Source organism: Gastrolobium bilobum, unplaced genomic scaffold (genome assembly GCF_033153095.1).
Source record: "Gastrolobium bilobum isolate Gb01-03AN ecotype WA unplaced genomic scaffold, APGP_CSIRO_Gbil_v1 utg2307, whole genome shotgun sequence".
Lineage (NCBI taxonomy): Eukaryota > Viridiplantae > Streptophyta > Magnoliopsida > Fabales > Fabaceae > Gastrolobium > Gastrolobium bilobum.
Genome location: NW_026897512.1, coordinates 252,874 through 278,970, shown reverse-complemented (window position 1 = coordinate 278,970; position 26,097 = coordinate 252,874). Strand labels below are relative to the sequence as shown.

The 26,097-nt window shown below is 32.0% G+C and overlaps 2 protein-coding genes across 2 annotated transcripts; both read left to right on the top strand.

The window, feature by feature from the left end:
• Positions 1 to 9,227: 9,227 nt before the first annotated feature.
• Positions 9,228 to 13,257, top strand: LOC133307552 (uncharacterized). Its single transcript, XM_061508080.1, has 3 exons — positions 9,228 to 9,921; positions 12,288 to 12,364; positions 12,602 to 13,257. Exons 1-2 carry the CDS (start codon positions 9,290 to 9,292, stop codon positions 12,343 to 12,345), a joined length of 690 nt encoding a protein of 229 aa, XP_061364064.1. The 5' UTR covers positions 9,228 to 9,289; the 3' UTR covers positions 12,346 to 12,364; positions 12,602 to 13,257.
• A 124-nt stretch (positions 13,258 to 13,381) lies between these two features.
• Positions 13,382 to 15,710, top strand: LOC133307554 (transcription termination factor MTERF8, chloroplastic-like). Its single transcript, XM_061508081.1, has 2 exons — positions 13,382 to 13,859; positions 13,964 to 15,710. The coding sequence occupies exons 1-2, from the start codon at positions 13,586 to 13,588 to the stop codon at positions 15,235 to 15,237; spliced, it is 1,548 nt and encodes a 515-aa protein (XP_061364065.1). The 5' UTR covers positions 13,382 to 13,585; the 3' UTR covers positions 15,238 to 15,710.
• Positions 15,711 to 26,097: the final 10,387 nt, after the last annotated feature.

The following is a 26,097-nucleotide window of genomic DNA, read 5'->3' as shown; positions in this document are numbered from 1 at the left end:
TTGTTTTTTAAATCGTAACAAAATTTTCTCACTGCATCTCATTGTTCTTTGTTCCTTTTGAATTTGTGAATCTGAACTTTTTTTTATTGAATAATGTTCAAAGCTCTGCATTCAAAGATTTGTGTGGATAGATCTGCATCTGTTATGGCTTTAAAGTGAAAACAATTAAAAGGTAAAATCATAGAATATTTTTCTTAGATCTGATCTGCATCTGTTATGGTTTTTTTATTTTCCCACTTCTCTCTCATTTTTCTTCCAATTCATCTTTTGCAATCAATCTTGAACCTGAAACCCTCTCGATCCCGCTCCGACCTTCGAGCTTCCTCATCTAACCCATCGGAGCAGATCATGCAATCGACGAAATGGCAACTCCCGTTCTCGTCCATGAAACCACCTTACATAACTGTGACGTTAAAAAATGAGACGTTCAGAAAGGTGTGAAGAGATACATACAGAGATTATCATCGTCTCGCCACCGACCACCGACGAGGCTGAAGCAATCGTCGTGAAGTCTCCCGTCAGTATATCCTTATTTTATTTTATTTTAAAAAAAAATTTGGATATTTTTATATATTTTTTTGGTGGCTGCTGAGTTTTTAGAATGATATTATTATATTTTTTTTGAAGTAGAACAAAAGGCTTACCGATGTATCTCATTTGATGATGCATAATAGTCAAATGAGAAACAGATTGAGTTTCGTCCTTTTCTCTTGGAAGTGAGTCGAGAAAATTGAAATATATATGACTTTCCTCTTCATCAAACCTGTCTGAACGTTGACCGCGTGTCGAAAAAAGTTGTCCGCGTGTCGGAAAAACGTGTCAGAACGTGTCAGAGAGTTGACCGCGTGTCCCCAAATGTTGACCGCGTGTCGGAGCGTGTCCGTGTCGGACACTTGTCAGACACGCAAATTTTGAAAATTTTAGCGTGCTATGCAAACGGCAACAATAATTTCATTCTTTTTTCTCTGGACATCGCACGGATAATTCACAATTGCATGTTGATAGTTAGAGGTGGCAAACTAGGCTCGGCCCGAAGGGCCGGCCCACCAACACATTTTTATAGTTAAATTAAAGTTTTATACTTCTTTTTTTATAATTAAATTCCTAAATCTGATTTTAAATTTTGTAAATACAAATTTGTAAAATTCAAAATATTAATGACACAAATTCTTGCAAAAAAATAATTATTTATATAAAACGGTGACAGTTAAAGGTTGCAAACTGGGCTTGGCCCAGAGGGCCTGCACGCCCCGCCTGCCAACACGTTTTAATTATTAATTTAAAATTCTACAATTCTTCTTTTATAATTAAATTCCTAATTCAGATTTCAATTTTTGTAAATACAAATTTATAAAATTTCAAATATTAACTATACAAATCCTTTCAAAAAAATAATTATTTACTATTATTTTGTAAATTTAATTGTAATAAATGAAAGTTCATCTCTGAGATAAAATATAAAATCCTAGACGCAATTATAAGAGCCTTTTTTGTGAATAAATATAAAAATATATTACATGCTAATAGTTATAGGTGGCAAACTCGGCTCGGCCCGGAGGGCCTGCCTACCAAATGTTTTTATAATTAAATTAAAATTTCATCCTTCTTCTTTTATAATTAAATTCCTAAATCTGATTTTAATTTTTGTAAATATAAATTTGTAAAATTTCAAAACAAACGACGCAAATCCTTGCAAAAAAATTATTATTTATTATTATTTTTTAAATCTGATTGTAATAAACAAAAGTCCATCTCTGAGATAAAATATAAAAACTTAGATGTAAATATAAGAACTTTTTCGTGTGGATAAATATAAAAATTTATTACATGCTTTATATAATGCTGACAATTAGAGGTTGCAAAGTGGAGTCTGTCCGTAGGACTGACCCGCCTATATTTTTTTGTAATTAAATTAAAATTTTGCTATTCTTCTTTTATATTAAACATAATAACTCAAAAATTTGCCAACTCTATATGTACAAAAAGTTGGAGTTAGGTAGCTAACAATATTGATTTAAATAAAATGCAAAGATATATTTTTATGATTTGCATTAACTTTTACGAGACAGACAAACAAATTTCTTTTTTTCCCGTGCAACGCACGAGTTATACTTAATTTTGAAGGAGTTTTTTTATGTAGGGTGCTGATTTCTAACATTATCCAAGAAAACTTAACGTTCTTAATGAAAAATTCATTTTATTTAAGGTCAACGTAAAAAAATAATTTGGATTCATATAATGAGCCAAGATATCAAGTTTCAAGTGTTTGAAGCAGCGAAGCTATTGTCACCTCATTCTTTAAGTCTTTGGTGGACCCAAATGTATGTTTTTGCTTTTTAAAAATTTATCATTGTGGGTTCTTTATATTGTTACAAGTTTTTAGCATGTGTATTGATTTGATGCTGTTTAGACACATTTGTTCCAATGTAAGCAAAAAATATGATTCATACATGATCCTTTGGTTAATTTGCTTTCAAATCCCTTTCAGACAACGTTTTTTGGGTTCTAAAAAAAAATAACCTTTTTTTTGCTGAGATTATTACTTCTGGGTGTTAACATTTAGCGTAATTTATTTAATGAGCATTTGCATTTTGTATCGTAGGCATAAATATGATGGTAGAAGAGGATGTCCCTGGTAATGTATAAACATATAAAATCACATGTTTGGTATGTGTTGAACCCATCCCTCCAATAATTGCTATAGAATGACACTGAATTAATAGCGTTTTCTTATTATAGGTACAAGCTGATCTTTTAATTTCATATTTGCTCGGTCTGCTTGTTACCTTGATTTTATTAGTGGCTGTTATAGTTAGCAATAAGTTGTATGCATTTTTCTTTTTTTAGCCATCCTCATTTTAACAGTCTACTATGTCGTATTTATTTTTTACATAACTCATCGAGTAGATAACTATATTTGATTTGCATAATATTAATAACTCTGGATAACATATTTTTGTTTATGGTTGATATTTGCAAAGTTATGTGTCAATACTGTAGTTTTTCCACCTGAAATATAGAACAAGATAACAACAAAGGTTTTTGTAAGTATATGGTTTGCAGTGAGATTAACCAACCACGGCGGACGACAAATATTTTGTTCTTTTTCCCCGTGCATCGCACGGGTAATTTACTAGTTTATATTTAATACATATAACAGTCCATAATAAGTCTTAAACAATCAAATATTCAAATTTCATAACATAAATATAAAAAAAAAAATTCGTACCTTATTATCATGTCAAATTTCGTAACAGAAAAAAATGATTTATAAATTATTTTTTATGTTTAGTTAATAAAATAAATAAATAAAATTTAGACCTAAAAAAAAAATGTGTCGGAACGTTGATCGCGTTTCGTAAAAAGTTGACTGTGTGTCGGAGCGTTGACTGCGTGTCCCAAAATATCGACAACGTGTCGAACGCGTGTCGGTGTCCGACACGTATCCGACACGCACAAATTTAAAAAAAGTGTGTGTCCATGCTTGTTAGGGTGAGGTTATATTAATAATTTTATATATCTCTAACATGTCCCTTACAAGAGAGTTCATTGAGTTTGAAAAGTGATTAATGCATCAAACCCAATTTTCATGTGTTCTAATACTATATAAAGAATCATTTTAATCCATTAGCTTAAACTGATGAGTGATGTTATATTAATGATTTTTATATATCTCTTGACAATTATTACTAGATTTACAAGGTTTAAATAGAGCAATTATCTTTCTTCCGACCAAAAGATTAAAACAAATATTTGCTAATTAAAAGTAGCAAATGACGACAATTATCTCCGCCAGAGTAGGGATAAAAACAAATTGGTTTGCCAAACTGATAGGGACAGAGCAGAGAAGGTGGCCTTCTTGCATTTTCTAACATACCCCTCCATTTGACAAAGGTGGAAATAGAATCCAACTGTTCAGACCAGATGATGTTAAAAAAGAGGCCTAGCCTGCTGGACAAACCAAACACAAAATCTCCAAATACAATTATTGTAACCAATTATTACATGTTTTAAAACAATCTTTCCCACTATATTTAAGTGTATTGTCTGTAAGTTAACTCACATGTTGATAAGTTCAAAGCAATTGAAACTTTTAATTAATAATATTGAATATTAAACTATGCGTCACAAGAGTTACACAAGTCATTTTTATTTGTCTAAAAATTTAAGAGGTGGATAAAATCAAGACGAATAGCACCATAATTAGTAACTAGTTATGTAATCATTTATTGATGCTTCATATACGAATGATGATTTTTTTTTTTTTTTGATATTACATGAAATCGAACAGCAAACCTAACATCCCCTAAACACACCCCACCACTAGGCTATCCCTAGTGGTAGAATAAATGAACGAACGAATGATGATTCTCTAATTCTTATCCATGACATTTCTTACTAGTATTATTTTACTATGGATAGGAGATGTGACGGAGAAATAATAGTTGGATGAAAGAGAAATATATCTCAGCAATGCTAACAAAGTATATATTCTTCATTTATTGGTGTGTAATTTTTGCAGCGTGATTATCTACATGTATTATTATAATAATCTATCCTAAAAATTAATTTAGTAAAAAGTTTCCCACTTCTTGCCGAATAATCCGTCATTAACTCATTTGGAATAAAAATAGAAATTATCTTCTTTGTTTCTGAAGAGTAATCTATCTATACTTAATTCTAATACTTGTAACCTAGAAGATTAAGTCTTTAACTTTTATCAATTTGTAAAGAAATTTTCTAATTATGCGCCTCTACTTTTTTGAGTTTGTTGTGTTTTTTGTCTGCCTGGAATTTAATTTTGTCGTTTGAAGACTGAAAGCGAAATATGAACAGAAACACAGGGAATTCAGAACGAAAGAAATCCTCAATCATCTCATTTTCACATGTCATGAGTATCGTGTTCGTTAAATTGTTGGGAATTCGTAGGCTTATTTTTAACCGAGTAAATATTTTTTTTGGTCCCTAACAAAAAATATAGTTATCATTTTAGTCCTTTATAAAAATAAATTAGTCAGTTAGTCCCTAACAAATTCAAAGTGTACCCATTTAGTTGAAATCGTGGTCCCTTACAAATTCAAAAAAACCCATATTAGTCCCTCAAAAGAACTAAAATGGGTCCACTTTGAATTTGTTAGGGACTAACTGACTAATTTAACATTATAAGTATAAACCCCTTATTTTATAGCGGTAGGTTATATTTACAAATTTTTTTGTTTACAAACTCTTATAAACTATACTATCTTCTTCCGGGAGAACACTGGTTACACTATGTTCTCCCGGGAGAAAATAGTGTAATTTGTAAAAAATTTCAAAAAAAATTTGTAAACAGATCATTCCCCTATTTTATATACATACATTTTAATCATGTTACTGGTGACAAAAGTACTGTAATTTTTTTTTTTGGTAATAAAAAATATCGTACTCAATATTAATATGGGTGTTATATTTACAAATTTTTTTGTTTACAAACTACACTATGTCTGACCGGTCATATACTAATTAAGAGTGTATGACCGGTCATACTTAGTGTAATTTGTAAAAAAAAATTGTAAACGGATCATTTTCCTATTAATATATATCAAACATTATTTATAATATACACATTAAAACATAAATAAAATGTTTGACATATCGAAGTATTTATTATTAAAAAGATATCTTTTGCCAAATGCTTTAAGAATATTAATCAAAAAAACATTTATTGAAAATTTTAATTATTTAAAATAAAAAATAAAAAATCTAAGCCATAAAAATTGATATATCTTATTAGAGTTTAATGTTTCTGTTTTTGTTAGGGAGTGTTTGGTAGAGGAGATATTTTTTTAACTAGGTAAATGTGATTACCAGTAATATGGTAGAACAATGAGTTTGGTAGAAAAGTTAAAAAAAATTGTTTGGTTGGTCAAAATTTTATCAGAAAAATTGGGCTAAATTTTGTGAGTCTTTATTTGGTTGAAAGTGAAATAATGATAGACAAATATGTTGAAATACCGAAAATAACCTTTGATATTTCAAAAATGTAGACATGTGTACTTAGAAGAGGGTAATATATTTTTTTTTTTGGATAACAAAAAAGTTTAAGTGGGGTTAGACATTGGTATCTCAGTAGGGTCAGAGAAGACCCTCCAACCTCTTTGAGAATTTCTGGGAGGGATTACATATCACCCACCAACAAAGTCCTCACATCGGCCAGCGAGGTTTGAACCCACGCCCTTGAGGGGTATGGACCAAACCCTTAGCCAACTATGCCCACCTTTGTTGTTTTAGAAGAGGGTAATACTTTGCAATTTAGCTAGTTTTCTACAAATACCACATTCAAAGTGGTAAAAATCTATCATGATTTGCTATTGGTTTTGCACATGTTTGGCAAAGGATGGGGAAAAGAGAAGCATAGCTTAAGTTTTTTAAATCTTTCTACCAAACAAAGCAATCATGAAATACCAATTCAAGATAGATGGGGAACCAAATGAAAAGCTTGAACTAAACGCCCCCGTATGTAGCAAAAGTTTCTCTATCACACAAACATAAAAATAGGTGGGTCCCATTGTAAAGAAAGAAGAGAAAAAATATTAATGAAATCCATTCAATTTTATATAAGTGTGGCATAAAAACTTTTTCTATAATAAAAAAAAAATATTTTTCCCATCTTATTATTATTTTTATTTTGATAAACCACATATGAGAAGAGTCAAACTTATTCAGTCGGGAACATTCATATAATGGTTGGGCTAACTCTTTCAAAGAGGATTTTTTGTATTCAAAATACTTGAAACCAAGATCTTACTTAAGCGAAATCAAATATCTATCTCTTTCTCACACACACGCACACATATGTGTGTGGGTGTGATATGATCAACTTATATCGGTATAAGAATAACAAGTCTTACACCACATATTAATTGTTGATTTCCGTACATCTAACAGTTGAGATTTATTATAATTAATAATAATTAATTAATTAGACTTAATAATTCTAAACTGTTACATGCATAAAAATCAACTCTTCGATGCGCTTCGTGTCTCTGTTTGTTCGTCCTTTTCATGTAGCTGATTTATGTGCAGCAGTAACAAATTTTTCATATATATATATATATATATATATATATATATATATATATATATATAGGTTAAAGTATTTAATGAGGGGAATTATAACCATATAAAGGGTGAAAACATTAAATATAGAGAATCATAACCATAGACCTATCATCGTTGCACGTGCAACAACTTTAAATATGATTTTACATATATAGATAGATAGATAGATATACATATAGACGTATGATACTGGTGTTAAATTTAAAGTTTGACATGTAATGTGAGAGTCGTTAGATCAATGGTGTCACATGCTTACAAATCAGAGTCGTTGATTTTTTTATCTAACGGTTGTGAGATAATGTATCAAACTTTAAATTTGATATTGGTGTCAAAGAATCTTATATATATATATATATATATATATATATATATATATATATAAGGTAGGAGGCAAAAAAATTAATTTATTGTTTTTTAATAAAAAATTACGAATAAGTAATTGTTTTAAAATTAATTACGAAAATATAGCAGTCAAACACGCCCCAGAGGGGCGTGACCGGTTGGAGAGAGACACGCCCAATGTTGGGCGTGACCTCAGCGTGACTCACGCCCACATGGGGCGTGACCAAGTTGGAGAGAGACACGCCCAATGTTGGGCGTGACCGAGGAGAGAGACACGCCCAATGTTGGGCGTGTTTCACCAGGTGCTGCCACGTGTCACAAAAGTCAACAATTTGACCGTAAAACTTTGGAAGTCCATAACTTTTGACTCGGGTATCCGAATTAGGTAATTTTTTTTTATTCCACATAACTTTTCGAAATCTACGTAATGACACCTAATTTGACCTATTTTGTCTGTCACAAAAAAATTTGAATTTACAACAATGATACCATAATTATTAAAAATGACATGACTTTGTTACCTTATAATTATTACTAAAAATAATCTAACATTTTTATAATCATGAACAAAAACTTAAAAATCAAAATAAAACGAAAAGCACTCAATTAACTTTTTAATATAAATTATTCGATATTCTGTCACCGACAGATGTTAACTTTTATTAATTATAAATTTCATAAAATTCTTCATTCAAAATTTTAATATATATCTCAATAACATACATAATTAACCTTATCATAACTTACCATAATCATAAGGATCTTTATTATGAATGTTTCTAATCATAACAGTGGTTTTCTGTCCATTAATTTTTGTTTAAACGTTCTTATGGTATCATTATTGTAAATTCAATTTTTTTTTGTGAGAGACAAAATATTCCAAATGAGGTGTCATTACATAGATCTCGAAAAGTTATGTGGATTCAAAAAAAAAATTACTTAATTCGGATACCCGAGTCAAAAGTTATGGACTTCCAAAGTTTTACGGTAAAAATGTTGGTTTTTGTGCCACGTGGCTGCTCCTGGTGAAACACGCCCAACATTGGGCGTGTCTCTCTCCTCGGTCAGACAGTCACGCCCAACATTGGGCGTGTCTCTCTCCATCCGGTCACGCCCCTGTGGGGCGTGTTTAACTGCTATATTTTTGTAATTAATTTCAAAACGACTACTTATTCGTAATTTTTTATTAAAAAAATAATAAATTAATTTTTTTGCCTAAGGTAGGATCCTTTCACCGTGTCAAATTTGAAGTTTGACACCTCATCTTACAACCGTTGATTTTTCTGATCTAACGGCTCTCATATGAGGTGTCAAACTTCAAATTTGACACCGGTGTCAAAAAAGATCAATGGTGTCACATGCTTGCAAATCAGAGTCGTTGATCTTTTTTGATCTAACGGCTCTAAGATGAGGTGTCAAAATTAAAATTTGACATTGGTGTCAAAGAATCCTACCATATATATATATATATATATATATATATATATATATATATATATATTTCTTAATTAAAAAAAAAAAAAAAAAACTTCGAAAAACTTCGATGAACGTCTGTCAGTAAAACTCGTACAGAAAAGTATTCACCTTTTTTTTTTTTCTCAAAAAAAATAAAAAAATTCTTTGTTTGATTTTTGTGTGTGCTATGTATTGGTCTGTTTGGTGCAGAGGGTATGTGCAATCAACATTTCCGATGTTTGAATTTTGAAACAGAGGCAGAACCCGTCACTGTCCCCACGTGTCAGTCACCGACGAGTGACTAGCTTTCCCCTTTGCCATTGTCTCCCATTCACATTCACTTGTTAGGAATTTCCAATTTCTCCAGAATCTTCTCTTTCCTCCGGCCACCATGCTCTGCTCGGCTCGAACCGGAAAATCCGGTTCGAATTGGCTCGACCGGCTCCGGTCCAACAAGGGAATCCCCACCGGCGACGACCTCGACCTCGACTCCTTCCTCCTCACCACCCATTCCCATTCCCCCCAGCCCCGCCCCAATAATCCGACCCGGACCCGCCCCTCCGAGATCCACGACCCGCCAATGAGCACGCTCCTCGCCGAGCTTTTCAACATGGGCAACGCCACCCTAACCCAAACCTCGAAGAAATGCCCCAGGAAGCAGACGAACCCTAAATTCTTCCTCGCTTCTTCCTCCACCGACACCCGCAACGTCACCGCCGGCGGCGGCGCTGTCCCCTCCACCCTAAGCGATGCGGCGGAGGCAGAAAGAGAAGAAGAAGAAACAGCCGTGGATCGTGGGGAGGAAGAGGAGGAGAACGACAATGACGGAAACGAGTTGAAGGGTTTCACGAGGAGTGAGGTGACGGTGATTGACACGAGTTGTACCGGGTGGAAGGTGGACAAGTTCGTGTTCAAGAAGAACAACGTTTGGAAAGTCAGAGAGAGAAAACCGAAGACCAAGTATTTTGCGAAGAAGAAGAAAAGTAACGGGACCCTTGATATCAATGGAATTGAAACTTCCAAGTAAGAGCGTACGTATGTTGTGTTTCACAAATTAAGTTACTTTTTTGTTATGTTTTAAACATGGAAAGTTATTCATAACTAATACTAATACCCTTTCCAGCGCTCTGTACAACTATAGAAATTTTGCTTGCGTTTAATTCTTGAACTGTGTTATTTTTACTATATATGATCAGCGACGCCAATTTCTTTCCTCTCTTTTTTTTGTGTGTTTCTATGTTGGGGGTTGCTGTTATGGAATGTCTTTGTTGTCTGAACCGTTATTGCATGCTGGGAAAATGATGGTGTCTTTATATTTTATGTTGGTTTCGGCATATTGCTCCTTTTCCTATTCAAGAGTTGTGCTGCTGTGGGAATTTAGAATGATAATATCAGTGCTTGTTTAACTGTTTACGTTGGTTTCACCATAGGTTTAACTTAGATTTGACAGCGTTTTTTTGAACAATTAAATTGCAACTTCTGGTGCAATATGGATAAATCTTTAATTTCCTTGCCTTTTATTATGATTTCATGGGATCTCACTCCCTATTTCATAACCCTTTCTACCCTGGGGTTCGGTATCTTACCTAGAATTTTCTCTTTTAGGTTTGTTTCAGATACCATCTGATTTCCTGTTCTGATTTTGTTATGTTAAGCTTGATAAGGTTAAATGTTTGTAGAATTAACCCTTAGAGAATTTCACGCTGCAGCTCATATGATGGAAATGTGGGTGTTATTTAAGAACTACGAAAAATTGATAAATCTTCTCATTACAGATTCATATCTAATTCCTTTCCCATGTTCATAATCTTTGCTTAAGAGCACTTTGTGTGCTCAATTATAACTTAGCACTGTAAGTTATTGAAGTCTAATATTCCATGTTATTTACAATTAATTAGGTTCCAATATCAGAAATGTCAGTTAAATTTTATGTGACATTTAGAAGCTTGTGGTGTTGACAAGGGTAAATTGTGTTAACTTCGGTAAAAATTTATTACATCCACTGAACGAACTTGATGGTATGTTTTAAGCGCTTTGTGTATATTGAAGCACATGGTGTTGAATAAAAGGTTATAAGGCTTGTATTACCAATTGAATCAGAGTGCTCCTTTTAGGGCAGTCGTGTTCAGCTTTTTTTTTCATTTTCCATTTTCCTTTTGCTACTTAATTACTTGAACAAGAAAATATAAACCACTCCTCATTAAACCTCGACTAGCAAGGGTAGGGGATGATGGAAATCCTTGTAGGCAGTTTTACCATTACACATTTACAAAGAGATTATTTCTTGGATTCGAACCTGTGATATTTCAATCACAAAAAAACTGACTTTATCCAGGCCTGTCCTCTTAGAACCAAGACAATATAAGGGGAAAAAATATATATCTAAATATAAATGGAAAAACTGCCACCTTGCAAGGGTGGAGGTTGATGTCGTGCTTATGGCCTCCTAACTGCCTTCTATTGAGAATATTGTCCTAATTCTCTTTTTGATATAGGCTATGAGATCTGTTAATATCACTTGTATTGTCCTCTCTCAAATATAAGTATGATGATAATTCCTTTAACTACATACTACTGTTGTTGGTTGACAACAACACCTGACAGCCATAAGTAAAATGAAAAGAAGGAACAAAAGAAGGTAATGTCATGATGATTAATTTCGCTGCTAGGAGACTCTGTTATGTATAAGCTTCTAGCTGTGTTTTGATGATAAACCCCTCTGAGCAGCTCAGTTTTCTTTTTGCTCTTATATTAAGCTGTTCATAATTAATTTGAGTAATGATACTCTCACACGCATCTCACTCTTTCTCTAGAAGCCATCGTATATTGGACTAGCCCTTTTAAACTTTTTCTAAATGTCTCAAGTTATTCACATACAATCATTATGGCACGGTTAATCATCATCTATAATTTTGTCCCTTGCCATAAAAAAAAGAGAGGATTGCATAAATTCCAATCAATATTATCGTCTTTATATTTTTTAAATGAGTTTTAACACATGTTGCAATTGAGCTTGAAATTTCCATGTGTTTCAAGAAATTCAGGCTGTTTTAGTTCAATCTGCATACTCTCGCATCATTAGATTTATATGAATTCTGTTCTTGGTGGTCATTTTGTTTTAATATTACCATTCTATACCTCCCTCTCAATTTCCAAGCTTTTTGAGAAATTTAATAAGGCATCTTTATATTGTCTTGATCTAGAATTGAGACCAAGCTAGTTTTCTGTCAACAGCTGTTGATTTGTGCACCGTGCTGTTAGGGAATTCCCTTGACTATGGACATTGTAAAATTTCTACCAGTTTGTCTTTGGTGATATTTAACTTCGCTTCGAGTACACATAGTTGTGCAGTCCTGAGAATTTTATATTTCTTGTGCTGCTACATTCAGGGACAATGTAGTCAACGTGATAGGAGAGAAGCCTGCTAAGACACACAAGGTGATCTAACGCCTCATCCCAAAACGAGGCAAGTGCACTTACTGTGAGCTGCTTTGTGGTTACTGATTTTTCTTTTGATGCTTTAATGAGGCTATTTTGGTAGAAAGTATTTGAAGAGTAGTGAAAGGAGTGAGATTGATGTAACTAGACTACAAGGTTGTCCGAATAGATCGATCTTCTTCCTTTCATTTCTACTCTTCAAATACTTTTTGTTTCTACATTGATGAGAAATATACATAACACCTTGCAGGTTCTCTTTTTCCAGGTCTTCCGAAAAATCTGGAAAGAAAAACACATCTGTCATTTTAATAAAAGCCATTGCTTCATATAAAAGTGCAAAGGAACAAGAACAAAGTCTAACAATAGCTAAGAGAGTCAGAAAATAATTGAAGTCTTTACAAGCCATTTACTTGAAATTTTAAGTTGGCTGCAGCAAGTTATGATGCAGGCTTCGCCTAGATGCTGTATGGCGGTGGCACTATTGGTCTTCCATTGGCATTTATCAATTAAAAACAATGTTTATTCTTGAAAAGAGCTTAATTTGAGTCACTTTTGGAATTCTAAACATGCATTGTAGTGTCAATAACATTTACCTTTGTAAATGTCTCTTCCATTTTCCATTATTTGAAACATTATTTCTTCAATATATTTGCAGCTTTATGTTACTTCGTCATTTTTTACTAGAATTTTTTCTTGTGTCCGATGGAACTCATACTTTGGGATAATTCTTTTAAAGCTGAATTGGTTTAAGTTCAGCTAAGCCATTAAGAAGTGCTAGTGGGGAGTGCCATTGTACAAAAAAATTGGATTAAGATCATCTTATGTCACTAAATAATATGAGATTGTCACGTTATGAGATAAAAAAACATAAATAATTATAATTGAATTTACCATTATTCATGTAGGCTCTAAATTAAGGGGTTGTATTTGTTAAAATGTTAACATTTATGTTAGAATATTAGCATTTAAATTAGAATATCGGTTAAATTAATCTTGAGGTTCTTGAACTGTTTGGAAATTTTTAATTATTTTTTTATATTTTAGAAGTTTGTACTAAAAATTTTTAGTTGGTTCCTGCCATTTAAATACTCCTAGAAATTTTTTGTAATAAATTAAAAAGAAAATAATTCTCCAAGTTCACTTTTTTTCTTTTTTTTCTTATCCTTATTATGGTCCGTGATTGCATATTTGCACCTCCAAATAAACCATACGCGCAGAACCATTGTGATTTGAGCGCCACTTTGCAGAAATGGTGTTAGCACTCGCTCTGTTCACAAATAGTTCATGTTCTTGTTCTTCTATGATGTTTCATCCATACCCATTAAACCTTTCGCATTCCCTTCAACTCTCACTTCATTCATCTTCAACCTTGTATCCTCAACATGAAGCTCAAGCCTTGTTCTCCGTCACCAAAACGAACATCAAATCACAACCATTCAACAAGGAGTGTTTCCGATCCTCCGTTCATGCATTCTTGCAGTGCTGCTGCAGTAGCTCACTCGCCATTACTGACGTTGAATTAGGTGAAAAACTCTCTGAGTCAAATTCTCAAACATATAAAATGCAGCTATTATAAACCCATGTACTGTGTCATGTGTGTCCATTACTGACTCATGTTTTGTTTCAGGGACGCTCTTCTCTTTGTTTCGAGAAATGGGGATTGTCTATGAGGAAACTCAATTGCTCTTGCTCAATAACCCTGACCTTACGTTGGTGTCAATGGATTCATTGCGTGCTCGGGTTCTATGTCTACAGTCTCTCGGGTTGGATCGTGTTGCCCTGAATTACTTGGTTATGAAGCGTCCAACTGTGCTAACAGATAAGGAAATTGACACCTTGTTAAACTTTTTGAGAGATGAATTGGAAGGACAGCTTGAACAAGCACAGCTGAAGCGCTTTTTATCCGTTACTGAACCAAGATTCTTTGTGGGTTTTCCTCAAAAGATCCAACTCCTTGTTGATCGAGGAATTCCTGTTGATAAGGTTGTCCATGTGCTTAACAAAATAAATTTGACAAAGGCACTTTGTCATAGGTCAATGGATGAAATTGATAGGATCATAACTTTCCTGGAGCCCTTTGGTGGTATTAGTTTGATTATAAGGTGGCCTGCAATTCTCAACTACGATTTGGATAATCAGCTGATTCCAAAAATCAAAGTCCTAACTCAGCTTAATGGTGGAGATGTGCGTGACGTTGGGAAAGTGCTGCATAAGTTCCCAGCAATTTTGAGTTATAGTGTGAAACATGTGGAGCAACATGTTGAGCTCCTTAAGTCTTTTGCAAACCTTGATGACCAAGAGATATTTAAGTTAATACTTGAATTTCCAGCTATAGTTACTAATAGCAGAGAGAGGAAACTGCGTCCTAGAATACAGTTTCTCAAGGAATGTGGGTTAGATTCAGGTGATATCTTCAAGTTCTTGATTAAAGCACCTTTGTTTCTAGCGCATTCATTCCGTGAGAACATTGCCTGTAAACTTGTGTTTCTGGTCAAGATTGGGTATAAATATAGGACGAAGGACTTGGCAATGGCAATTGCATTTACCACCAGGTCAAGCTGTGAGAACATACAGAAGGTCATCACTCTATTTTTGAGTTATGGGTTTTCATGTGAAGATATTGTTAATATGAGCAGGATGCAGCCACAAATATTGCAGTATAATCATACTTCATTAGAGAAGAAGATGAAGTACTTGATAGAGGAGATGGACCGTGACATTGAGGAATTACTAGTTTTTCCAGCATTCCTCGGTTACAAATTTGACGACAGAATTAAGCATAGGTATGAAGTAAGAAAGAGTATAAGCGGGGGAGGAATGTCTCTCAATAAGCTTTTAACTGTTTCAACTGAGAGATTCGACAAACGAAAGAAGGCCTCTGCTCTAGGCAATCTGAATTAAAATAATGGCGAGTGTAAGTTAATTTATTTTCCTATTATTCCTTGTGCCTCAAGGTCTTTCCCAAGAAACGTTACTGGAAAGAATAATATCATTTCCTCAACACTTAGAAGACAACTATCACCACTACTTAGGTGTTGACAGAAGAAAAAAAAAATGAAGTGAAACCATCTACAGTCAAATATAAACACAGGCAATTGTGACCTTTGAAGCTATAGCGTGTTAGAAGCAACATTTTTCTAGTGCAAAATACCTTATTTTTCACTGGCAACTGTTGCGGATATTTGCTGCTTGTGCTGTGAATATACAAACGACAAGTTGATTTCCTTTAAGCTGTGAAGATATTGGTTTTGTTTTATCGTGAGGACAAGTAACCGAATCAATAGACGTAGTTCAATTAGACTAGTTATTCAAAGTTTGCGGCTTTGTAGAAAGATATATCGTTGAAAGACACCTACCGTTACGCATTCCTAAAAATGGGTTACTGTCATCGGAATTTCGGCTATGGTGTGTATGTATATGTGGCTAGCTTCTCTCTCTACTAATAATTGTTTACTAACCAAAATGTTATAGTATTAGTATATCTTTGTTCTGTGGCATTGAGGAAGACAGTAGAGAAGGACCTTGTTCTGCCTGAGGCAGATGTGTCCGACCGTAGGTCGTAGGTCGAGTATTTGATGTTGGATCTAGTGTTTTCTCTCTAAATATTTATGAGTTAGGTACCTTGGGAACAACGAATCACTAAACACTATACGATGGCCTGAGCCAGAGGGGGTGTGTGTGCATGTCGTGATTGCATAAAATAGAGTTTTGCTGATTGGGCTTCTCGTAAGTATGGGCCTTTTTCAGGTCCATAACAGACCTGGTTTCAGAGATTTTCAGAAATTATTCCAGTTGTTTATGAAGATCAAAGATTTCATTTTTTGAGGAGGATAAAATGTCCGTTTTGCTTTTTTAAGAAATTATTACGTTTTAAAGTTAAAAAAATTGAGTCACCAAATTTTATTTGGAGTTTTGCTGAAAAGGAATCAAGGAAAGGAGTTTTCTGAAACCACGTCTACAAGGATATCCATTATTTACATCCTCTGAATAGCAATTACGTATACGATTTTGTAATTTTATGCAGATAATGTAGTATAATCTTCGTACCTTTTCTAGATAAGAGGATGAAATACTTGATATAATAGAACGTAGTGATATTGAAGAGTCAATGGTTTCTCCTGCATGTGATTACAAAAGTCTATTACACAATTTGAACACACAATTTAAGCAGTTATGAAGTAAATAAAGAGAATAAAGAAGTTTAGGCATTTACCTCGAGTATATACCGCAAAAAAGCAAGAGTACAATGGAAAAAGAATGTCTCTCTCAATGTGTAAGTTTAGCTAAAGTTGTCGATCTGATTTGCAAATTGGATTCTTAAGAAGCTATTGAACGATAACTGGGGTAACTGTTGATTTACACGAGAATACGTAAAGAACCTTGGGATACATCCTCTTAAAAGCTAGCTCAAAGGGTGAGAGTACCCAAGGCCTTATAAACTCTACATTAGTTGTCCATACAACTAATGTAGGACTATATATCTCAACACGCCCCCTCACACAAGAGCTCATTGGGCTTGAAGAATTGATGATGCAACAGGCCCAACCTACCTGTACTAAGAAATTCCACAAGAGAAAGTGGGGTGTGCTAAAAAATTCCAAAGAGAAAGTGGGGGGCGGCGAGGTTTGAATCCGGGACACAACACGAGGCTCTGATACCATATACCATGTAAATAACCAATTAAATCCAAAAACTTAAGCTAGTGGGTGAGGATTTTTTTAATGGTTTTATATATCTCAACATGCCCCCTCACAAGAGGGCTTGAAGTGTGGACAATGCACAGGCCCACCTACCTGTGCGAAGAAAGAATTCCACTAGAAAGAAAGTGGGGGGCAGTGAGGATCGAACCCGGTGCACCGAGACTCTGATACCATGTAAAGAACCTTGGGATACACCATCCCAAAAGTTAGCTCAAAAGGTAGGAGTGCCCAAGGCCTTCTAAACTTCACATTAGTTGCCCATACAACTAACGTGGGACTATATATCTCAACAGAATATACTGGGTTTACGACGGTTGTGTACCCTGGGGTACAGGAATTGCTAAATCCCTCCTTAAATATGCATCATATCTATACCGGTCCTAATGCTCATTTATTCACGCCATTCACTCATTTCACTGGCAACAAGGCTTTGGACGCATGAATAAAATTAGCACTCTATTGGACAAAGACAATGTTTTCAACATACATTTAGGGAAGGCAACACGAGTAGATTGGCTAGCCAATTTCTCTCTTCTTCAGTATTCAGAAGAACCTCTTATTATTTTTAATCAGATTGTTCTTAGCTGATTTAGTAGTTGTAGCTGGAACTCGTTGTATTTGTTTGATTTCATTGTTTTGTTTTACCTGGGCTTCACCCTTTAATTAAACAAAAATTAAAAATCTTTTCGTCATAGAATTTTTCAATTTCCAGGCTTCCATCGAAGGATCTTTGCCTCAAATGAGAATTTTTATTTTTATTTTCAAATGTAAATATCTAGTAACTAATTTCGTATCATCTGGAATTATTGCACGATGACTCTATTGTTAGAAATATTTGAATGCGAGTGTGTGAGCAGTGGTAAGTCTCACATCGGTTATAAATGTACCAAATAAGAATCACATAAATGCAAAAGACCCATAGATATATAGCTTTAAAATTTTAAGTTGAGATATAGTGTCAACTCACCTATCATCATTTGGCTTATTGGTGAAAGAATCATTTGTAAAAGATTGTGGACTCTCCCATATACCAATTCACATAGTAAAGCACAAATATATCTTTAATTCCCTTTATTGTTTTTAAATATCTAGTAAGTAAAGAGTGGAAGATATGCAATAATATTATAGAATGAGATGAAAAAAAATTATTATACCATTATTTGAATATTTTATGATGGAAAAGAATAAATTTTTTATTCTATTGTGTATAAAGTAAACGAGATGATAAAGGAATTAGTGAATAACAAGTTGATTTATTCAATTTCATCCTGTACCCCAAAAGAAAAATAAAAGTATAAAATGAAATAAATTAAATATATTCTATAATGTTGCATTATATTCCATCTTATTACAAACAATTTAAATAATAACAATTAATACCGTTATGTCCAAAGTTTGAAATTGAAGGGATTGTATTTGTTTATTCTTTTATGATGTTGATGTTTTGTTTTACGGTAAAAGTTATATTTATAATTTTTTTATTTATAAATTAAATTATATTTTATCGGTAAGATATTTTTGAGTGAAATCTTACTGGTAAGACATATTATAATTTATTTGTTTGTTAAAAAAAATTGTCAATATAACTCTCCTCTTGTTTTGTAATGCAGTGTTAAAAGATGCATATCAGATATCAAATGATGGTAATTCAGTTAGTGCATGAGAACTGAGCAGTGGAAAGAAAATGGCTTCCATTCGATTTCCACATACTACCTTTGAGGGGGCTTAAAATCTTTATTCCTGATTCATTCTGCATTTCAGATTAGTCTCGTACTGGCTCAAAAATCATAGTTTATGAGGATATTGAAAAAAATCTACTTATCTCAAAGAGATAATTAGTGTAATATTTCAGAAAAAAACAAAAGAAGAAAAAGAAGACGCAGATCAGGTGGGAAACTGATTGTGTGATCTGAGTAACATATTAGATCCGTTATGCATGAAACTGGACATGACTAAGTCAATTTTCACCAAAATTTGTGACTTTGGCAGTCTATACAAAACTTCTCGGGTCATGCACTAAAAATATTATAAACAAGTAGTTTGTTTTCTATAAAGTTTTAAATGTTTCAACAATTGGTCCACGTTTAATGGCTGAAATTTTCTTGTTATTTTTTCAATCATCCCGTCAAACCAAACAAGTTTTCCCAAAAGTTGGGCATTCTGGATTTTCATCCAGACTTCATCTTCATAATATCATTTTAAAATTGTTGGAAAAATATAAAATTTACAAAATGAGTGTCTGGTTTCTTTTAGAGTTATAATTTTACTCATTAACAAATAATTATGAAAACTGCTTTGTCTTATCTTATTTTTCTCAAATTAAAAAAAAAGGAAAATAATAATCTTAATATAAAAAATAAGACAAAATGTTTTAAATCAAAGATTTTCTTTAATTTTTTTTAATAAATCCAGTTAATTTTTAGAAAAAGGAATCAACTTTGTAAATAAGACAGACTCAACTTTGTTGAATTAACTAGAACAAAAAAGATTCAAATCCCAAAACACCTCTAAAATTTAGGCCAAAAATTCAAAGTGACTGGTGTATGCTTTTTATGCGAGTTTTATATCTGGGTTGAGTTCTTGATAGAATTGCATGATACTAGAGGGTTCTTTTTATGCATCATAAAGTGACAATATATGTGACTCACTGTTTACTCGTCTCTAACACTGACGTGACCCCTTAACAAATTTCAATTATTAACCGAGAAATGTCACATTCAATATATATATATATATATGGACTTTACATCTCTCATTTTAACATGAGGTTAGAAAATCTCCTACACACACATAATTTTAATGGGTCCCACCATAAACAAAAAATAAAAAAAATATTGCACGCAAAACGAACTCTCACTGACATGAGAAAATAACTCTCATATTAAAGGAGAAACTGTTTTTCGTATATATATATATATATATATATATATATATATAGGGGTTTGCATTTGTCATTTAACATGACACAACAAACTTTCCTACACACACAATATTTTGTGGGGCCCACACTTTTTGAAGAAAAAAAAATTACGGCACGCAAAACGAATTTCTATAACATTACACAATCATTTTTCCTATAACATAAGTCTTATAAAATTCATATATATATATATATATATATATATATATATATATATATATATATATGTATGGGGAGAGCTATAGTTACATTTTTTTAATAAATTCTTACATATTATACTATATAATAGGGATAATATATTGCGTGTTAGAATGTATTACCTTAATATCTCTAGTACATAGTATAGTTTGCAAACAAAAAAATTTGTAAATATAACTTTCCTTATATTTATATTATACATAAAACTTGAAATGTAAGTGTTATTGAAATTGACTTTATTCTAGAATATTTAAAGTACATACGGGTGTAAACGAGACAAATGGTTTGTTAAGGACCTACAATTTAGTTGCCTTAACTCGATTCATTTTTAAAATAGTACATGTTTGAGTTCATTGAAGTAGGGGTGTTTGCGGTCTGGATTGGATCGGTTTTGGAAGCAAAACTCATCCGATCCAATTCCTTCGGTTTGATCATGTAATCATCCATTCGGTTTAGATTTTTTTTAAATCCGATCCGATCCAATCCAATTTTTTTCGGTTTGGATTGGATCGATTTTCGATTTTTTGAATATCCTAAAATTAGTTTCATGATTATTATGCAAATAATATTTTTTGTATATATTGGCTTTGTAAATTATTATTTTTTGAAATACAAAAATATTAGTAAACAATACTATAGTTGATGAGACGTGACTAAATTTTTTCTTGGGTTTAGTTGATGAGTTAATGAGTCTTAGGTTTAGAAATTTCTGGGCTATAAGGACCAAGTAAGTAGAGGAGAATTAATATATTGGATCGGTTTGGATTGGATCGGTTTTCATCAACCCATCCGAAAACCGATCCAGTCCAATTAAAATTTGCGGTTTTTTTTCGGTTTTCGGTTTTTCGGTTTTCGGTTTTTCGGTTTTCGGTTTATTCGGTTATCGGTTTTTCGATTCGGTTTCTGCGGTTTGAATCGATTTGGATCGGTTGATGAACACCCCTACATTGAAGGACTTGTTTAAAAATCAAGTCACAAGTTTATTTTAGCATACATGTCCTTTAAACTTACAGGTCCAACTTCTATTTTTTAATAAATAATATTTTGTTTTTAAAAAAATTATATATTCTTTTTTATAAAATAATATCCTGTTATTTATCAATATAATTAATGTCTTGTTATATTGTAATAAAATAAAATCTTATAATTTTTCATAATTTTTTCTCTTATCACTTGATAAACATGTTTTTCTGAACCTTAAATTCCTTCCCCATCACCGCTATTCCATGCCCTTATTGTTTTGCTTTGAATTAGGGGTGTTCGGTCTGGATTGGATCAGTTATGAAAACAAAAATCATGTGATCCAATCCCTTCGATTTGATTATATAATCATCCATTCGGTTTGAATTTTTTTTTAAATCCGATCCAATCCAATCTCATTTTATTCGGTTTGAATTAGATCAGTTTTCAATTTTTTGAAAAGCCTAAAATTTATATGATTATTATTGTGCAAATAACATATCTTTTATATGTATTGGCTTTGTAAAGTTTGTATGATGTTTATTGTGCAATCTAGAAGCATAAGGTTACGATAATCATATTTTCAATATAGTACAACAAAAAGTTGAATTACCATCTTTTACCTCCAATAAGAAATTTACAATGTGGTTGCCCGATATATGGAGTAACCCAAATTTTCATTCTATAGAGGAGGAGTTGTACAACAATAACTTATGCAATAAAAATATATGATGTATTTTACCCAAAAAAAAATATAACATAGATCAAACACAACCTACTTTCTTTTGAAATTAACAACATTGTTTACAAAAGCATAAAAGCATTGTCAGCAACAATTAGACATTAAGGTAGATTTTTGAAACTGAGTATGTTAATATGGTAGTATGGCTGCATACTGAGCTTAAGGGCTGCTCGGAACTGCAAGCAACCAATATAGTATGGGTAGCCTGCCTTGCAACTGCCTTGAAGGTATCGACACCTGCATCACGAATAGCTTCAAGTAAATTACTTTTATTCAAGTAATAATTATCATTTGCATGAAACCTGTTGAACAGTTTAGAGTATACACGCAAGGACAATAACAACCGCAAATAAAAAAACTAGATAGTGTAGTTCTCATAAACAAGTTTGTTCTTACATCATCAACTTTTAATCAGAATTCTCGTCAAAATCGTCATCAACTTCTGTATTTGGAGAAATATCTAAAATAATTATAATAAAATATTGTTAGTAACTTAATAATTAGAAGATAAAAAAACATGATATAAAATAAAAAAATATTATACAAGTCAAATAAAATAAATTACCTATCTCCATCTCCATCTTTACAAATTCTTCTATAAGCTCCTCTACATCATTGGAAAACAAAGTGGACCAGAACCAATTTTGTACACAATCTTGGGTTTAGAATTTTGCTATATGATTTTGGGCTATGATTGGGGGAATAGGCTCAACTAGGTAGAGGGCAAGGTTGGGAAATCATTGGATCAGTTTTCACCAACCAATCAAATTTGATCCAATCCAATTAATTTTTGCGATTTTTTTGATTTTTTGATTTTTGATTAATTCGGTATTAGGTTTTTCAATTCAGTTACCGCGGTTCGAATTGATTTGGATCGGTTGATAAACACCCTTACTTTGAATTACTTAAACTCCTATATTTTTTTAATCACTTACCCTCCAATAATTTTTTTCATATAAGTCCATTTTTAACACCGTTAGAATTTAATTATTCTATCCATTTTACCTTTCCTAGCTACTATAGGGTATCCTTTATAATTTCTAATATGGGTCCCGTTTTTTCTACAGCAATGGTAGAGAAGAGATGTCTTAAAAATGGGACCCACTAGTTTTTTTTTTAATAAAATTATCATAATCTGTGTCGAATCCTCGTAAAATAAAAAAAAATTGTGTCTGTGGTAGACAAAACTATTTCTCAAGTAAAGGCAGAAATAATTTTTCCTTCTAATATATCTAGTTTGTAGTGCAAATAACATGACAACTTAATATCTAACTTCTTTATGTTAAATTAATTTAATTTACAATATTTCTTTTGCATTTTAATGAAGGGTTCATTATTTCTCATGTGGTAAGAAATAAATTATTTTCTACTAGTTTATTACCCGCGCAATGCACAGAGAAAAAAAGAAATAGGATTGTTTGTCTCGTGAAACTTAACGCAAATTTTAAAAAAAATTATAAATAAATTTTCAAGGGCACAATTATTAAAGAAATAATTAAAAGATAAAATAGATAAAGAAGCAACAGTAAATCCCTTGTAAGAGATTTCAGGGGCATCTATCTTTGTTTCTCAATCATTCCCCACTTTGCAGAAAATGAAGAATCAGTCATAGAACGAAGGTTCGGGAAAAAAAGAGGAATATCAAAAGGTTTCATAAAATAATCAGGATAGACAGATGATACATATAAATTAAAAGAGACTACCATGTGGTTTAGAAAAAAATAAAATAAAATAAAACAAACTTCCTGATACATATAAATTAAAAGAAGTCAGTTGAAGTATAGATACATGAATAATAAAAAATTTAATGACAAACATAGTTTTACTATGCAGAATGTGTCTCTTCATTTTATTTTTTAGTTGAAGATGATTTACCATAAATGTATTTTATTAAAAAAAATTTCGTAATCAAACAAAGGAATAAATTTTTCCAAATTTGTTGCCAATTTTTTTTTCCAAATTTCAAGTAATAATCAAATTATTGTATATTAATTATTGCAGAAAATTAACTTCAGGAAACGAAGAAGAAAAATAAACGCACAAAAATTAAATTATATTAAATATCATAACGTCAAATTATTAATGTTTAACCTCATATTAAACGTTAGATAATCATCCACAATTGTTCACTCAAATGTCAAATAAATATTAAAACATTGTTTATTTTCTAACTGTCTAATAATTCTAAATATATAGTTCAACAATGCCCAGAACAATGTTGATGCTACACAACTTCTTTCCCAATAGCTCTCTATCCATACACAACTTCCCTTTCTCAAGGAAGGTGTCTCCGACTTCAGCAATAGGTCTAATTAAAAAAAATTGTTGGGATCTCTATACCGAATTAATGATATAGAATATAGAAATAATATGTAGTAAAAAATTATAAACACACAAATAATGGGTAAGTATTTAACTTTTTCTCTATCTTAATTTTTTTTTTAGGACGATTAACTAAACAATTAAAATCTTCTTCCTTGACAGCATCAAAATTTATAATCAACGATGACAACAAAGTGAGGAAAGCATCACCAACATTGGCACTATCACATATTTGACTCTCATCATCCTAGTAAAACATTAAAATTGTATAAAATTATGAAACGTTATAAATAACGCAAAAAAATATTTAATTGATAAAATCTAATTTTAATTGAAAGATACCAGTGTCGCAAGCATTATCAAATACTGCTTGATCTTGAAAATTAAAAAATATTTGTAAAACTAATACAAAGTATTAATATAATCAAATAACGTTTGAAAACGAAAAACAACATACATTCGGGTCAACATGCTGACAAACACAACCATTTTTGTTTTTCTACTGGAGACAACATGTTCACGAACTTCCTCAATTCCTAACGGTAAACTAATGACGTCTACAAAACAAAGATGTTGAATATATGATAATCTTAAAAATAAAATAAATAAGTGAGTAATATTAGAGACAAAATATATTACCAACTAAATAAGGACAGTCAGGTGCTTCTTTCTCAATAATGTCAAAATCAATAAAATCGAATCCATTGTTTAACATTTGTCCTCAAGTTGAAAGACAGACGATAACCATGCCTAGTTGGCCTTAAATTGTCTCTATTTAAACAACTCAAAAATTTATGATAAAATAGATATCTCCTTCACGAATTTTATTCCAGACTTGTAAATAACATTTCACACTAGCATGGACCCTTATGCTACAAAACACACACATTAATAAAATAATGAAAATCAAATTATATCATTTCACAGTAGTTATGCCATATAGAAACCAAAAGTATTACCTGTTCTTCCAACAGAACCATCTCTACATTGTCATCAAAATATTTTCGATACAACTTAGGAACAATCCAAGTCCTAACCACTCTAACCTTAATCCTCCACTCCTCTTTGGTAGGATTAAAATTCTCTATAAAATCATATTTGGAATACATAATGCACAAGAATAGCTTGAGAAGAAGAAGAAGAAAAACATATAGAGAATAGAAGAAATGTATGCATAGAAGTCAACTCTCCAAAGAATGGAGTAATTTTCGGCTAGGATTTTGGATAGAGCAAAATAAGAAAAATGTCTCATTTAAATAAGAAAAAAAAGGAAATTAAATATGATAGTTAATCAATCCCTGTATTAGTGCCCCTTCACTTCCCAATCGTATTGGGTATATACTTTTTTTTATCCAATAAATCCAATTGATTAGTTTCTCTAATTTTATTCGATCAATCTAATTAATTGATTTCCTTAATTTTCTTCATTGTCATCAAATATAATTTCATGACTATATTTAAATTCAAATTTTAAAATTAGAATTCAAATTATTATTATTTAATTTAACATTTAAATTAATTAGATTGCACCATGGATTAAGTATCACTTGACTCATGACACATAATTTAAATTTTATTAGAAACTTGCTTAAAATAGAAAGTTTACACTTTTCAAAATAATTCAAATCATTGTATGAATTATACGTAGCAAAACTTTTCATAGAATGACTCTTAATTATAATACAGTATAGATATACACATAAAAATGTGTAAGACCAATATTTTCTCTTTTTCTTTACTCTTTACACAAGTTATATAAGTGCTACACATTTTTACGTGCGTAAAAAATAAAAATTATTTCCAACCAAACATAAACCTTTTAATGAATTAAAAAGAAAAATTTCTCATGTCACTTACGATATCTGGTTCACGAGTACATATTTGCACCTTCAGATAAACCGTACGCGCAACAACATCCA

Excerpts from the sequence above, each read along its gene's own strand:
- LOC133307552 (XM_061508080.1), top strand. The coding sequence starts at position 9,290 with ATGCTCTGCTCGGCTCGAACCGGAAAATCCGGTTCGAATTGGCTCGAC. Across the intron at positions 9,922-12,287 it reads AATGGAATTGAAACTTCCAA|GGACAATGTAGTCAACGTGA; the intron begins GTAAGAGCGTAC and ends TGCTACATTCAG.
- LOC133307554 (XM_061508081.1), top strand. The coding sequence starts at position 13,586 with ATGGTGTTAGCACTCGCTCTGTTCACAAATAGTTCATGTTCTTGTTCT. Across the intron at positions 13,860-13,963 it reads CATTACTGACGTTGAATTAG|GGACGCTCTTCTCTTTGTTT; the intron begins GTGAAAAACTCT and ends GTTTTGTTTCAG.